At 44.1% G+C, this 12292-nt stretch overlaps 1 protein-coding gene across 1 annotated transcript in view; it reads right to left on the reverse strand.

Annotated features, from left to right (window-relative positions):
* Window positions 1–962: 962 nt before the first annotated feature.
* Window positions 963–12292, reverse strand: part of Gpr176 (G protein-coupled receptor 176) — a 96568-nt gene continuing 85238 nt past the window's right edge. The window contains exons 2-3 of the mRNA XM_034496246.2: window positions 9422–9674; window positions 963–4141 (exon numbers count right to left, since the gene is read on the reverse strand). Of these exons, the coding sequence (XP_034352137.1) occupies window positions 3019–4141; window positions 9422–9674 (1376 nt within the window). The 3' untranslated portion in view covers window positions 963–3018. The remainder of the gene's footprint in view (window positions 4142–9421; window positions 9675–12292) is intronic.

Raw genomic sequence — 12292 nt, forward strand, 5'->3', positions numbered from 1 at the left:
GAAAGCACCAGTTAATGTGGTTCTCAGAATAGCATTCTAAAGAAATTCCCTGATCACTTTTTTAAAATGCACTAAGGACCGGCATTGATTTAGCTGTACTCTGGGCCAGACTCTGTCGAGGCACACCATTTAACCCTTATCCACGCCCATGAACTTTCTCTCGAATGCTCTGGGTTTTACTGAACACACAGTCTGAGATAAAGCTTTGTGCGGGTAGAAAATTTGAGAGGGGGAATCCTTTGGAGCATAAATGAAGCTGGAAAAATCAAGATAAAAAGAGTGAAAGCCAAGTAAGCACCCAAGAAGGGTACATTGATCAGGCAATTATGACGGCAGGCAGTTAATGTGATTTAGCCTTCTAAGAACTGGACCTGTGTCTCCTATGACTGTCAAGCAGAAGGGCAGGGAGCAAGGGTATTTTTCACTGATTTCCATGTCCCGAGGGTAGATGTTACCCCAAGAAGGAATAACTTCTCCCAGGGCAGAAAGCAGAGAAAGTAGGCCTTGGCTATATGCAGAGAAGAGAGTGGATGAGCCCAACAAGGGCTAACTGTTGACAATTCAATCTGATTTGAGATGACGTCATAACAATAAAGTCTGTCACAACTATCATTCCATGTTGCAGAAAAGAAACTGAGGCACATGACAATTTCCTCAACTGTCCCAAGCCTAGAGCCCTACAGACTGGAAAGTTGATGAGGCATCAAGCCGCAACTGCCATGGAGCTCTACTGGGTGAATTGCACAGCCCATTCATCAGCACAACTCAGAATCCATCTTCGTGACATTCATTCAGATGTGTTATTTCCTCCTGGGGAACTAATTTTCATTCATTCACCAGCAACATAGGAAAATGTTTCTATGGTGCTGCGATTGCATTCTTGGGAGACAAACAGCTCTCTTTTATTTGAGGCCATGTTTAAGGAGACATTCAAGGAGAGAAAACAGCTCAATCATTAGAGCTCAGAAACAGCTTTATAATTTTTATTAAAATGTTATTCTTCAAAGAGTATAGAAATACACTCAGTGACAGCCTGCTAGACATCAGCCTTCTCTTTCAAACATACATGAGAATTTGGTGAACCAAACTCTGCTGTTGAGAATTTATTAAGTCATACATACATAAGTCAGGACGACAGCAACACAAGTTCATTTCACAGGTTCTTGTCAAGTACATAGAATTTTCTGACGGATATTTTTTTCCCTAAGTAAAAGCTGTAACAATTAAGAAGGCTTTGAAAGATGAGCTTGGAGGGCCACAGTATTAAAACAGCATCAGGACCAAGAGCTACAGATGACATGTATACAGGGCCCAGAGGGCGGTAGAGCCTTAAGAGGGGTGCAGTACCCTGTCTCTGCCACGAGTCAACAAGTCGGTACACAGAGAGGAAGGTGCTTCCTCTCCAAGGAGTCAGGGTTCACAGGACATAACGCAACAGAAGAAAAGAAAAGGAGTCTCCCTACACAGCAGTGAGCTTCCTCCTAGGGAAGCTGGGCCAGCATGACCAAGGGGTTGCTAGGACCATCGCCTTTGAGATGTAAAAGTTTGCTCATCAGGAAGGCCCATTCAAGGCACTCCACTGGCTCCACTAAGTACCACAAATAAGAACAAAACACCCTAAAGAAAAGCAGAGCTGCTGACTTGATGCTAGAAGGAAGGGCTGCATTTGAATTAGGTCTGGTACATCAGCCCCAGAGTGGCTCACACATGAGAACCAGGACACTGAGCTGCTGAGTGTTCTCCCATCCACCATGGTTCATAGTGGAACTTCACTGGGAAGTAGGAGATGAAGTGCTAAATCAGGGTGGGAATTGCTTTAGCATTTTGCAATCATTTCTTCGCCTTGCTCTTAAGGCTCACCTTCTGTGGGATCTAGAATCATAGGACATGGAAGCTGGGCCTGTTCTATAGTCAGACTAACAAGTCCCGGGGCAGAATCACTTGTGCTAACCAAGGATTTTTACCTGAATGGTGCCAAAGGACCCAGTGCATGTCACCTACACTTCTTCAGCACCTTTTAATTCCAAACATTTTCCAATTATGACATTTTACTCTATGCCTGTTCATCACTCAATATATCCCACTATACTAACTCGTCTTTTGTTCTGGATCACGTGAAAGAAAAAAAGGCTATGCATCATGGGCATTTCTCAACCACCACAAAGCTTCCCTCCTTGTTGCTGATCAAGTGCAGTTTAAATGGACACACAGCGAAGGGTTGGCCGTGGTTTCTAGTTAGTACTGGTGACTGGTAAAAGCAGGTACATTTGTTGGAAGCCTTGGTGATACCAACAGAGTAGAAAGATAATCAAGAACAAAAAAGCTCCCTCAGACACTGCCCTGTCTACCATAAGGTAGGACCAGTCATCACCCCTTTATGACCCAGAAATCCGGATGAGGTATCAGCAAACAGGTGTCAGGTGATTGAGAAATCTAGCAAATAGCATCAGACAGCATGGCTCTGTCTTCTCAGTACAGATATTTTCATGTTTGTTATTCTTATTTATCTACCCAAATAGGCTTCTTAGGTGGCCATGCGGGCAAGACCTTTAATCCCAGTACTCAGAAGGCAGAGAGACACGTAGCTCTCTGAGTTCAAGGCCAGCCTGGTCTATTGTGGGGCTACATAGAGAGATCCAGTCTCAAAAAAAAAAGTTTAAAAACCAAATCAGCTTCTTCTCTGTGGCCATTGAAGCCCATAGCTAACCTGGGCCTCCTTAGAGTGCCTGCTCTCTTAAAGTTCTCTGCTGCACACAGGGAAAGGAGGACTCTCCCAGAAAATGCGCATAGAGGGTCCTGAATGTGAATACACTGAATGTGACGAAAGACACAGATCACTAAGATAGATAATATGTACTCCCTCAATAAAGAGGACACTGGATTTTATGTAGACTTCCCTTTCATTCAGAAGCATCTACCCCATAGAGGAGTTGTCACCCAACAGTGGCTTGCAGCCAGAGTGACAAAAGTACAGGAATATACAAGCTCCCTGTCACTTCCAGGCACTCACAGTCCTTGCTAGGAGTCTACCTTTGGAAAAATGCTCACTTTATTGTTTCTGCTCATCTTCCGCTCCACCCTGTTCACTCTAGACACCTTTGTCTGGATCAGCTCTTCTGGAGTATTGCCCAGTGGGGGAAGCAGCCTCTTCTTGCTATTTCGGGTCTCAGAGAGCCACTGAGGGGGCAACTCGAAAGGCCCAAAGCCAAACTTCAAGGAATACTTATCAGGAAATATCCCAGGTTCCACGGAGGCTACTGGGGACACCCGAGATCCAGAGTCCACTGTGCCTGGGGGTGGCACAGAGGGTGCAAGCTGTGGCTCCTGTTCGCCCTCTGGGCAGGAGGTGAGTGCCTCCTTGGCCTGGAGATCAGCTGAGCCAAGATACTTGGCCTCACTCTCTTCCTCATCCTCCGAGGGCTTAAAGATCTGTTGCTGCCCAATGTGAAACATCTCCAAGAGCTGACTACCAGAGCGCATGCTGGGCTCAAGGCTGGGCTCAGACACCCCACTCCCTGTACTAACCACATTGCGGCGGCTGTACCGGTGGTGCAGCTGCACCAGGGTCCCAACCAAGCACTTGCGTACCGATTTGTTCACAGTTAGGAAGAGCACAGGGTTGGCCAACAGAGACACTTTGGGCAGCCAAATGGCAGTGAGAAGCAAAAAGACAGAAGTGTTAGGTACATTGAGCACAGTCTGGTAGACAACCAGGGTGGCATAGGGTACGCTGCAAAGGATGAAAACTGTCACCATGGAGAGCAGGGTGGCATGTAGCTCCGCCTCTCGCTGAGAGGCATAGGGGATAGAGATGGTGTTCTGTGGGGTCCTCAGTGCAGCGATGATGACTTTCTTCTTCTGGCTGGCACTCAGGGCCCTCCGGATCAGGATTAAAAAGAGGAATACCACAACCACAGGCACAATAACCGTGGTGACATTGTAGATCAGAACATACACCAGGTGGCCCAAGGAGTTGCTCCAGACTTCTGTGCAGGTGGACATAGCATAGATGTCAGCTACATTGGTCACAGCAAACACAGGGACACTGGCCACCACTGCATGGACCCAGATGTACATCACTAGTTCCCGAGACTTGGCATCAGATATTTTTCTCTCCAGAGGATAGAGGACTGAATAGTACCTGCATAATATAAAAGCAAAATTCATTTCAAGGAAAAAAATACTCTTGAAATTAGGGGAACCTAAACGAGCAAAGGTGGGCAGGAGGGGACAAGAACTGAGTCCGTTGGAATCATTTGAAGAAGCCAGGAAGCCAGACCTTATGTTTTAAGGACTCTGGGGTACAATGAGGAAGACAATAAACTAAAATCATTCCGAAGACACATAGAAAAAACCTTGCCTTTGTGCAACTCTTAAGACTCTATCAGGAAAAGGGGACATAAATTCAATTCATAACTAGCCTTAGAATTATTGCCACCAGGACTAAGAACTCCCATGGCCTCAACATAAAGGATATAGATCCTTAAATCCTCTGGAGCAAAGGATATCTAGTTTTCAATGTAATGGCAAGGCGTAACTTGTAAAATTTCTACAGTGAGAAGCCTCTGAGAAATGTAAAAGTCACTGTCACAACAAATTTATCTACATACATATCAAAAGCAGACTCACACACCCCACCCCCAGGCCATACACTGCAATTATTAGCCTCTAAGGCTGCCCATGGCAGAAGATACTTAGATGAATGATGAATCTCAATAAATATAGCCAATCACACGGTGTTTGCCCAGTATCCAGTTATCATAATTCTAAGAGCAACCAGCAGGTCTGAAACACATGTATAATAAATTTGTTGTTAAAATCATTTAGGATTTTCATCCTTCCAAGCTACAATTTAATCATTCTGTAGCTCCCAAAAAGAATTCCAAGTGAATCTTGTTTCATGTCATCAACGACCTGGGAGAATAGAATAGTTTCATACCCATCCCCTAGGGGCTGCCTGCCACCAGCCACCAGAGGTGTGGTGAGAGGTGTGGTCATATTAGCTCTGCTGGCAGCCAACACGAGTTGATCTCCCTACCCTGATGGCAGTCCCTCATTCATGGGGTCAGATAGAATGAACCACAACAGATGCTGTGGGCATGCTTGTACCAGACGGAGTTGCAAATAAAAAGTTAGCAGGAACATCTCTGCAATCTGTGAGGAGTAGGTGGTTGGCCCAGAGCATGTATGGCTACCTGGGGAACGATCAAAGAAAGTGGCACTGTTGTGGAGTCTGATGGTGGATGGTGATGGAGTGTTCTGAGACACAGACATAATACAAGTACCATACAGGCCATGGGTGGTCACAGAATGGTGGAGCAATGTGAAGTGGGGTCTACTAATTTAGCCCCCCAATGAAAGAAAAGAAAAGATTGTGCATGAACAATGCATGTTCTCAAAATACCTTGGCTCTGAATACAGATCAACTTTTCCAATCATAACTTTATAGGCATCCGATGAGACTACTGTCACACATGAAAATGGGTCTAGGAGTGCCCTGGCTCTGGTTCCCATCTGCTCAAACGCGATCATTTTCCCATCCTGTTACACACTGGGAAATAAACTAAGATGTGTACACAGCTCATCAGAAATAATGCTCTTAGTGTATGCATCTCTAAGAAGAGGATGCAGGAAGTGTAGTAGGGCCCCCCTAATTAACTTGATGACTTAGTGTCATAAAGCATAAAGGAAGAAAAAAAAGATCCTTTTTCCTTCTTCAAGTGTACCTCACTGATGTCTACAAGTAATTAGTATCCCTGAATGCTCTGAATAATAAAGTAGAAATTGATCAGCCTGGTTTTACTATGAAAGCACTTGTTTACTTTTTTTGTATGAGTGATGGTTTTTAAAATGCAATTGTTTATCAGCCAGGAGAAAAACAGGGATTTTTTTTATTGTTTTATATTTCTCTGTCTAAGATCAAGGGCCTACACAGAACAAACTGTTGTGCTGATCTGTGGTATAACAACAATAATATGACCCAAGTTATACGATCCCATTGTCACTGAGTCCTACTCTATGGGAGTTTTCCACATTGGTCTGGGGAGATGGCTCAGTGGTTATAAACATCTGTAGCTCTTCCCAAGGACCTGAGCTCAGTTCCCCAGAACCCACATATCATCTCACAACTGATCCTGTTCCAAGGGATCTCATCGTCTTCTTCTGACCTATGCAGGCACCAGACATATACACACAAAACACATAAATACACATATGCAGACAAAATGCACATACACATAAAGTGAAAATTTTAAATCTTTAAAAAAAAAAAAACAAATTTCAGCATTCATAGCAACCAAAAAATGGAAAACACATAACATCACTTGGCAAATGAATAGCCAAACTGTGGTGGGCCCAAAATGGACTATTATGTGCCCATAAAAAAAACTAATGGGATGCTGATACATGCTCTGACATGCTAAGTGAAAGAGGCTAGAAACCAAAGACCCTAGGCTGTGTGATTCTTCTCACATGAACTGCCCCCACAAAGGCAGAAGAGCTGGGAAGCAGATTCGAGGCTGTGTGAGGTAGGGCAATGGGAATGGTGGAGCAAGAACCCACCAGCATGAGGTTTCTTGGGAAAGTTACAGAAATTCTGACACTAGACTGTAGTGCAGGCACAATTCAAAGAATGTACTAAAGCTCATTGGCTTGAATCTTAAAATAGGTGATTTTTATAGCATGTAATCTATATCCCAAAGCTATTTTTTAAAATCATGCTGAAAAAAAGAGTCCATGATGTAAAAGTGAAGACCTAGCCATTCGCTAACACCAGGTGTGGTGATGTACACCTTTTGTCCCAGCTAACAGAAAGGCTGAAGTAGGAGGATCACTTTAGCCTAGGAATTTGAAGCTATGCTAGACAACACAGAGAGACACCACCTTTAAAAAGCAAAACACACACAAAAAAACAAAAACAAAACAAAACAAAACAAACAAACAAACAAAACAGATCACACCAGAGCAGGAGGGAATTACAGTAGGATGCTTGCCATGATGAAATGACCTAACAGAAATCAAAGCATCACAATCCCATCAGAAGGTAAACTGAAGCAAGTGCTCTGCCATCCAAGTCATGAGACACAGCAGTAACTAAGGCATTCAATCCATTTCCAAACATCCACTGAAGATGATGAAAGAGAAAAGAACCCATAGGGCAGCATGAAACCCCAGAACTAATTTCTCCAGAAGAATTCTGGGTCCTCTGAGCCATCAAACCATCCCTTAAATAACCACTAAATCATCCACCTTCTATTCCAGAAACACTTTCATCCTGCAGCAAAGAGCCCTAATTGCAAAATTATCAACCAGACGAGCAAGCCACTTTGGATTGCAGTGCAAATACCAATCCCAGCTGTACTGGAACAGTACCAGGGTCCAGTAGCATCCTGGTGTATAAACCTGACCCCTAGGTCTTTCCTCAAGATGATCCATGGATATCCAACTTATCCTTTTAAGACTGTGTTTTGGTGTGTGTCTCTGGATCTCAGCATGTGTGTCTGGGTCTCAGCTTGCATGTCTGGGGTCTTCAGTCAGACAAGGTGGCTGGAAGAAGGCAGCTTGGTGTCCCAGGCAGGTTCCAGGAGATGGTGTTGTCTCCGATGGACTTATGGGAACACCTATAGGATAATCACAACAGGGAAGCAGCACCCCGGCAGGGGGATGTCTGTAAAGGGTGTGTAGCAAGCATTAGGCTACTTGGGAGCAAGCACGACATGGTCTGTCGTTGAGATCTGTCTTGGAATTTCATGGAGAAACTCCAGAGACACGATGAGATACAGCAGAGACAACACCACCTCCTGGAACATACCTGGGATGCCAAGCTACCTTCTTCTAGCCACCGAGTTTGACTGAAGACTTCAGAGACACACGCTAAAACCCAGAGACACACGCTGAGTCCTACAGAAGACAGATCCAGACCTTCCAGCTACAGATAAACTGTTTTGCCAAAGTCAAATAGCTAGAAGTTACATGTTAGTAAGGAAAACATAATGTATATCTAGATTAATCAGATGTTATTACCCTCAAACTGTACCACCTGTGTTTAATTGTTTCAATAACCTCTTGCCTTCCTAACCCCCACCCCCAGCTCCCCTTATCCTATGGCTTAATTGTGCCACACCCTATGGCCTTCATAGTGTTTTCTTTTGACTTCCTCATCCAAAATTTTCACTACAGATGACAGTGACCCCCCCCCCTCTTCTTTTTAAAAAAGAAAACAGGGGGAGATGTAAGGCCCTGAAAGGGGTCTTGGTTTTGGTCGAAGCAGTGGCTGGAAAGTCCAGAGACCCAACAGGTGTCCATTGCCTGTAAGGGACAAGCATACATTCCAGTGTGCTCCCAGGATCCAGGCACCTAACAGGTAGTGTGGAACTCCATTGACCTTCACTGTTCAGTCACATTCAGGGCAATGCAGCCCCACCCAAAGAGCACAGGTAGAGGGCATGACTACAGGCCTCAGGCCCTAGAGAGATATTTACATACTAATGAGATGCCTGAAGGCCAGAGGGCGGAGCCAATTGAGCATTCTTCCCCAGCCCCTCCCCCTCTCTCCTTCCCTATTTAACTCAGGTCTGTCCTGAGTTTCACGAGGGTGCACATCCAGATTCAACCATCATCCATCACACCAATAAAACCGTTTTAGAAACCCTCCCCCAAAGACTGTGTTTTGAACATACATTCTCTTTCTGATGGTCACAAGCAAACTAAAAAAGAAACCAGCATATGGGGTATTAACTACTTGTCATTCACATTATGATGCTCATTTTTCAATACATTTAAAATAATGAAATCTCGGTGCTGGAGAGATGGCTAAGCGTTTATTTAAGAGCATCTTGCTATTCATTTGGAGGACCCAAGTTTAGTTCATAGCACCCACACTGAGCAGCTCACAAATACTTGTAACTCCAACTCCAGGGGATGAAAATCTAACACTGTCTTCAGACCTACACACACACACACACATGCACACACACCGCACACACACGCATGCACACATGCACGCACACACACATATACACACACACGCACACACACGCACACACACGCACACACACATACACACATGCACACACACATGCACACACATGCACACACACACACACGCACACACAGGCACACACATGCACGCACACACACATACACACACGCACACACATGCACACACACACGCACACACACGCACACACACACACACACACATGCACACACACCGCACACACATGCATGCACACATGCACGCACACACACATATACACACACACACACACGCACACACACGCACGCACACACACGCACACACACATACACACACGCACACACATGCACACACACACGCACACACACGCACGCACACACACACACACGCACACACACACACCGCACACACGCACACGGATAAAAGGTAAATAAGCTCAGTTACCTGTCCAGGGCAATGGCAGGAAAGCTGAGGACAGTCACGGAGCAGAACACCTTGTGTAGGAATTTGAGCACCTTGCAGAAGAGCATCGTGTAGATCCACCAGCAGCAGTGAGGGCTGGTGCTCAGGATGATGTCGAAGGGCACACAGACCACACTGGCACAAATCCCAGAGCAAGCCAGGTTTTTAATGAACCTGTTGGTGACAGATTTGAACACTGTTGTGCGGCAAGTTGACCATAACACCATGAAGTTTCCTGGCCAGATACGTAAAAAAAAAAAAAAAAAAAAAAAAAAGTAAAAGTGAATTAAGGATTTAAAGAGGAAAGATGACAAAAAAAATGAAGTAAAGAAAGACAGGTTAAATGTTTTAACATGTTACAAGAGTTTATTTCGGGCTACTTAAAGATAAAGTGTCAATTTATGCAAAATTATTAGAGCATATCCATACCAAATATTCTACATGAAATTTCAGTGCTATTTTGTCATTTAATTCCAGGCAAAAGATAATCTGCAATGATGGTGCAGTAGTATTGGCAGTATAAAAAAATTAGCCAGGTTTTAAGCAGTCTATTTTTATTTTAATTTCTTCTTTTAAGGCAAGGTCTCATATAGCCCATGGTGGCCTTGACCTAGTGGTGTAGTTAAACATGACCTTGAACTTCTGATCCTTCTGAGTGTGTTCACACACCCAGCTTACAAAGTGTTGGTAATCAAACCCAGGGCTTTGTGCAAGCACTAACTAATGGCCCCACCTATCAGTCTACTCTTCTCAAATTTGCTAATAACTTCCACATTATTTGTTATGACTCCAACCGAAGCACAGTGCAAGTCAAACGTGTAATTTACAATTTTCTAGTATCTCACAGAGGGAAGCAAGTGAATTTTAATGATATATTTTATCAGACTCAATTAATCCTAAACATTGTAATCTATTTAACCCAATTAATCCCAAATATATGATTCAACACATCATTACTGATAAATGATTGATAAAACATTTTTACATTCTGTCTTCAAAATCCAATGTGGGTTTTTTTGTTTTTGTTTGTTTGCTTTGTTTTTACATTTCCAAACTGTCTCAATTTGGAGTGATCACATTTAAAGTGCTTAGAGGCCACGAGCAGTGAATTAGGTGCTTTCTGTTGCTGTCATAAACACCATGACCAAATACAACTTCGGGAGAAAAGCACAGATTTTGTTCACATTCCACCACAGTGTATCATCTAGGAAACCAGGGCAAGAGATAAAGCTGAAACCTGGCATCAAGATGGTGGTGGAGTGGTGCTTACCAGCTTGCTGTCCAGGCTCAAGTCAAGCTACTTTCATGTTCCCAGCCCTGCCTGACCAGGGATGTCACTGCCCACATGATATGGGCCCTCCCACATCAATCAGTAGTCAAGAAAATGCCCTGCAGAGTTGCCACAGGCCAATCTGATGTTAGTATTTTCTCAATTAAGGTTCCCACTTTCTGTCAAGTTGACAAAACAGAATAAAAAAAAAAAAAAAAAAAAAAAAAACCACACCAGTACCTGTAACTACTGACCCACAGGATGGACAGTGAAGTTCTAGATTTTGCATAACAATGGCCTCATCCATCATCTCTCTTTGCTGGTTCTCCTCCCACAGCTTCCACAGCCTACATTCTCCTAGCTTGTTTCTACCCTCCCACTTCCTTCAGCTTGATTGGTCTTTCCCAGAGACTCACTGATGTTGTATACAGCATCTTCCTAGTTGACTACCTTTTTCCCTTGGCTTCCCATCAAAATGCTGATGACCCCAGATTCATGTCCCAAAAGAACCTTTTCCTCTCCAGACTATTTCCAGCTCAGCCTGATTCCTCTCTCAGTGTGCCAGCCTCTAGGGCCTGTGCGTACAGTCAGGTGTCTGCTGTCTGACCTCACACCTTTTCTCCTCTGGTTTGCAGGACATCAGCTCTCTGGCTGCTCTTGAGCTACACCAAGGTTATCACTAACCACAAGTGTCTTTGTGTAACATTTCTAGATTGCCTGGAATGTTCTTCATATGTTTGGTTCCTTTTAATCCAGGTTTTAGTTTAAATACTGTCTCTTCCAAAAGGCCTTCTCCAACTCTCTCTGTTTTAAACACTTGCATTCCTTCCTCTGCCATACATCCTTACAGTACCCTGCTGTTCCTTTAGAGTGTATCCCTAATTATTATCAGCCATTTGTTTCTTTCTCATTGGGGAAAAAAAATATGTCACCCTTGTTCAGTTACAAGTCCACACACAGCTCAATATTAGGAAGAGTAGGCATTTTGTAAATAATTGTTAAAGAAATGAATTAATAAAAATATATGGGCAGACAGCAATCAAAAGTCCCTGCAGTGCAGCTATCCATTTTGGGAGTATGTATGTCATCATCAAAGTTTCCAAACTAAACTCTGAGTCAAAATGACATACTGAATGGAGGCCTGTTTGGGACTGAGGAGTTGCAACTGCAAAGATGCCCCAGCACAGTGGGCTCTAAACTCAACCCTCAGACTCCTAGACATGGAGCCTGCAGCCTGTCAAGCTGGCCAGGGCCCATCTTCAGATGTACCACACAGCCTATTCTTCCTTGGTCCACTCTGTAACTTGGCCATCCCCCTAAGGACCCTGCTTGCTCTTGTGCACCTGCCTGGAGGATGCCTGCTAATAAGCCGATCTGACAGTAGAGCCACGTGCTATGGGAGCGACACGGTGCTAAGCAGGGCACAGCATATCCAGACATGGTGCACAGCAGGGCAGCTCCAGACAGGGTCACTCCAAGGAGCTGCCTTGGTCCCTGAATAGGTACAGAACTTACTGCCAAGTTCTTCTCAAACACAATGTTCTGTGATCTTCTAGACAATGTAGAAAAACCAACTGATATAT

The sequence above is a fragment of the Arvicanthis niloticus genome, chromosome 2 (assembly GCF_011762505.2).
Source record: "Arvicanthis niloticus isolate mArvNil1 chromosome 2, mArvNil1.pat.X, whole genome shotgun sequence".
Taxonomy (NCBI): domain Eukaryota; kingdom Metazoa; phylum Chordata; class Mammalia; order Rodentia; family Muridae; genus Arvicanthis; species Arvicanthis niloticus.